General features: G+C 41.4%; 1 protein-coding gene across 1 annotated transcript in view; it reads left to right on the top strand.

The window, feature by feature from the left end:
• Positions 1–1,818, top strand: part of Magi1 (membrane associated guanylate kinase, WW and PDZ domain containing 1) — a 631,196-nt gene that overhangs the window by 552,131 nt on the left and 77,247 nt on the right. Inside the window, exon 11 of the mRNA XM_021164131.2 lies at positions 1,786–1,816. Within this exon, the coding sequence (XP_021019790.1) occupies positions 1,786–1,816 (31 nt within the window). The remainder of the gene's footprint in view (positions 1–1,785; positions 1,817–1,818) is intronic.

Genomic DNA, 1,818 nt, shown 5'->3' with positions numbered 1-1,818 from the left:
TGTGTGTGTGTGTGTGTGTGTATACACACACATATACCTAGATATTACATATGTGATTTTAAGTAAGCTTATAAAATATGGTTCTCTATGGCTTTTCTACCTTCCTTAGTGTTTTTTATCTTTAGGACAGATCTGGAATTATAGCTCACCTAGCTAAATGCTCATCCCATAAGCATGAGGCCCTGAGTGTGGTCCCCAGTGCCCACATGAAAATGCTAGGCATAGAGATATGAACTTCTCATATCAGCCCTGGCAGGGCAGAGGCTGGAGGATCCCTGAAGCTCTGTAGCTAACCAGTCTAAAGTAATTGTTGAGCTCCAGGCCAATGAGAGACGCTGTCTCAAAAGACACGACAGCATTTCTGACGATGAAACCTGAGGTTGTCTTCTGGCCTCCACTCATCTACACACTCATGTACACGTGTACACGTGCAGCCAATCCATATACAGGCATGCACACAGATGTATATGCATGCTTGAAGACAGAGAAACCTTAGTAGGAGTGAGAATTGCCTAGCTAATTGATTTATCTTGAGTAAAATAGCTGAATTTGAAGCTGTGTGCATCTTGCTCGTTACTAGTTTCATTTGAGGGGTTTGCTTTGGCTAAGGCGTTTGCTGTTTTTTATTTGTTTTTGTTCTTTTTTAATATTCTAAACCCAATTTCCTAAGGGATTTTTGTTTTGTTGTTTAAAAGCAATAAACCTTAGCAATGAATACATGTTAGCTATTTCTCAATATGTTAAAAAGCTGCAGCTAAATAATTCACATCAGATGACTTTGGAATTCCATTTAAAGTAATGACCTTGAATTTTCAAAATAGTGATGCATTTTTGTCACCTTACACTTTGTGACCATTATGTACTTCCTGGTATTATCCATGATTTTTTATTTTGAGCCTTCCATTTGACTAAAAAGTAAAGTTTCTGCTAGTTAGCCCTATACATGAAAGCCACGTCTATAGTAGCACATTATAGTAAACACTCCAAAATAGAAAAGGAAACCATGGCACAAAGCGAAGACCATCTGCTTTCTTTAAGGAGGCTTTGGCAGTGCAGTAGCTGTGGAACCTCATCGGCTGAAATTCAGGGAGAATGTCACATGGCTGAGATTGGGGGTTTGGCTTTGTCTTGTTCTCTTTTCTTTGGACCTGAATGATGGTGTGCCNGAGATAGACCTGTAGCTGAGAGAATTCCCAACATGCTAAAGCACTAGGTGGGCTTCCTGTNCTGAACACCTGTAATCCTAGCTCTTGGNTGGTGGAGGCAGGAGGATTGAGAGTTCAGTCTTCTCTATATAAGAGATTGGAGGCTAGCCTGGGCTACATGAAACCCTATCTTGAAAGAATNATATTCTCNATGTATGTCAATATGACTATGCTACTCACCCCCTGAACAGGATTATCCAGAAGCACCCTCATTCCTGCAATTAAGAGAAGAATCTTTAAAGTGTGTGTGTGTGTGTGTGTGTGTGTGTGTGTGTGTGTGTGGTGTATGTGCAGGTGACTGTAGGGAACAGAAGATCATGTCAGATTCCCTGCAGCTGGAGGTATAGCAGTTGTGTGAGTTACCTTACGTGGTCCTGGAAACCAAACTTGGTTCCCCTGCAAGAGCAACAAGTTTTCCTAACTACTGAGCCNTCTCTTTGTCCCCCAGGAGTCCCATCTATGTCCAGAGGCCTCCATCCATGTGCTTGAACAGCTGTCTCCTTATTGTCTCATAGCATCCTTGGTTCAGGTTTACTCATGATGAATTTCTTTACCTTTTTCTCTTTCTAACCTAAACCAGGCAAACCTTTTTTTACAAGAAACCCCTCTGAGC

Source organism: Mus caroli, chromosome 6 (assembly GCF_900094665.2).
Source record: "Mus caroli chromosome 6, CAROLI_EIJ_v1.1, whole genome shotgun sequence".
In the NCBI taxonomy this organism is placed as follows: domain Eukaryota; kingdom Metazoa; phylum Chordata; class Mammalia; order Rodentia; family Muridae; genus Mus; species Mus caroli.
The sequence above is the reverse complement of the archived record's forward strand: the minus strand, read 5'-3'. Positions and strand labels throughout refer to the sequence as shown.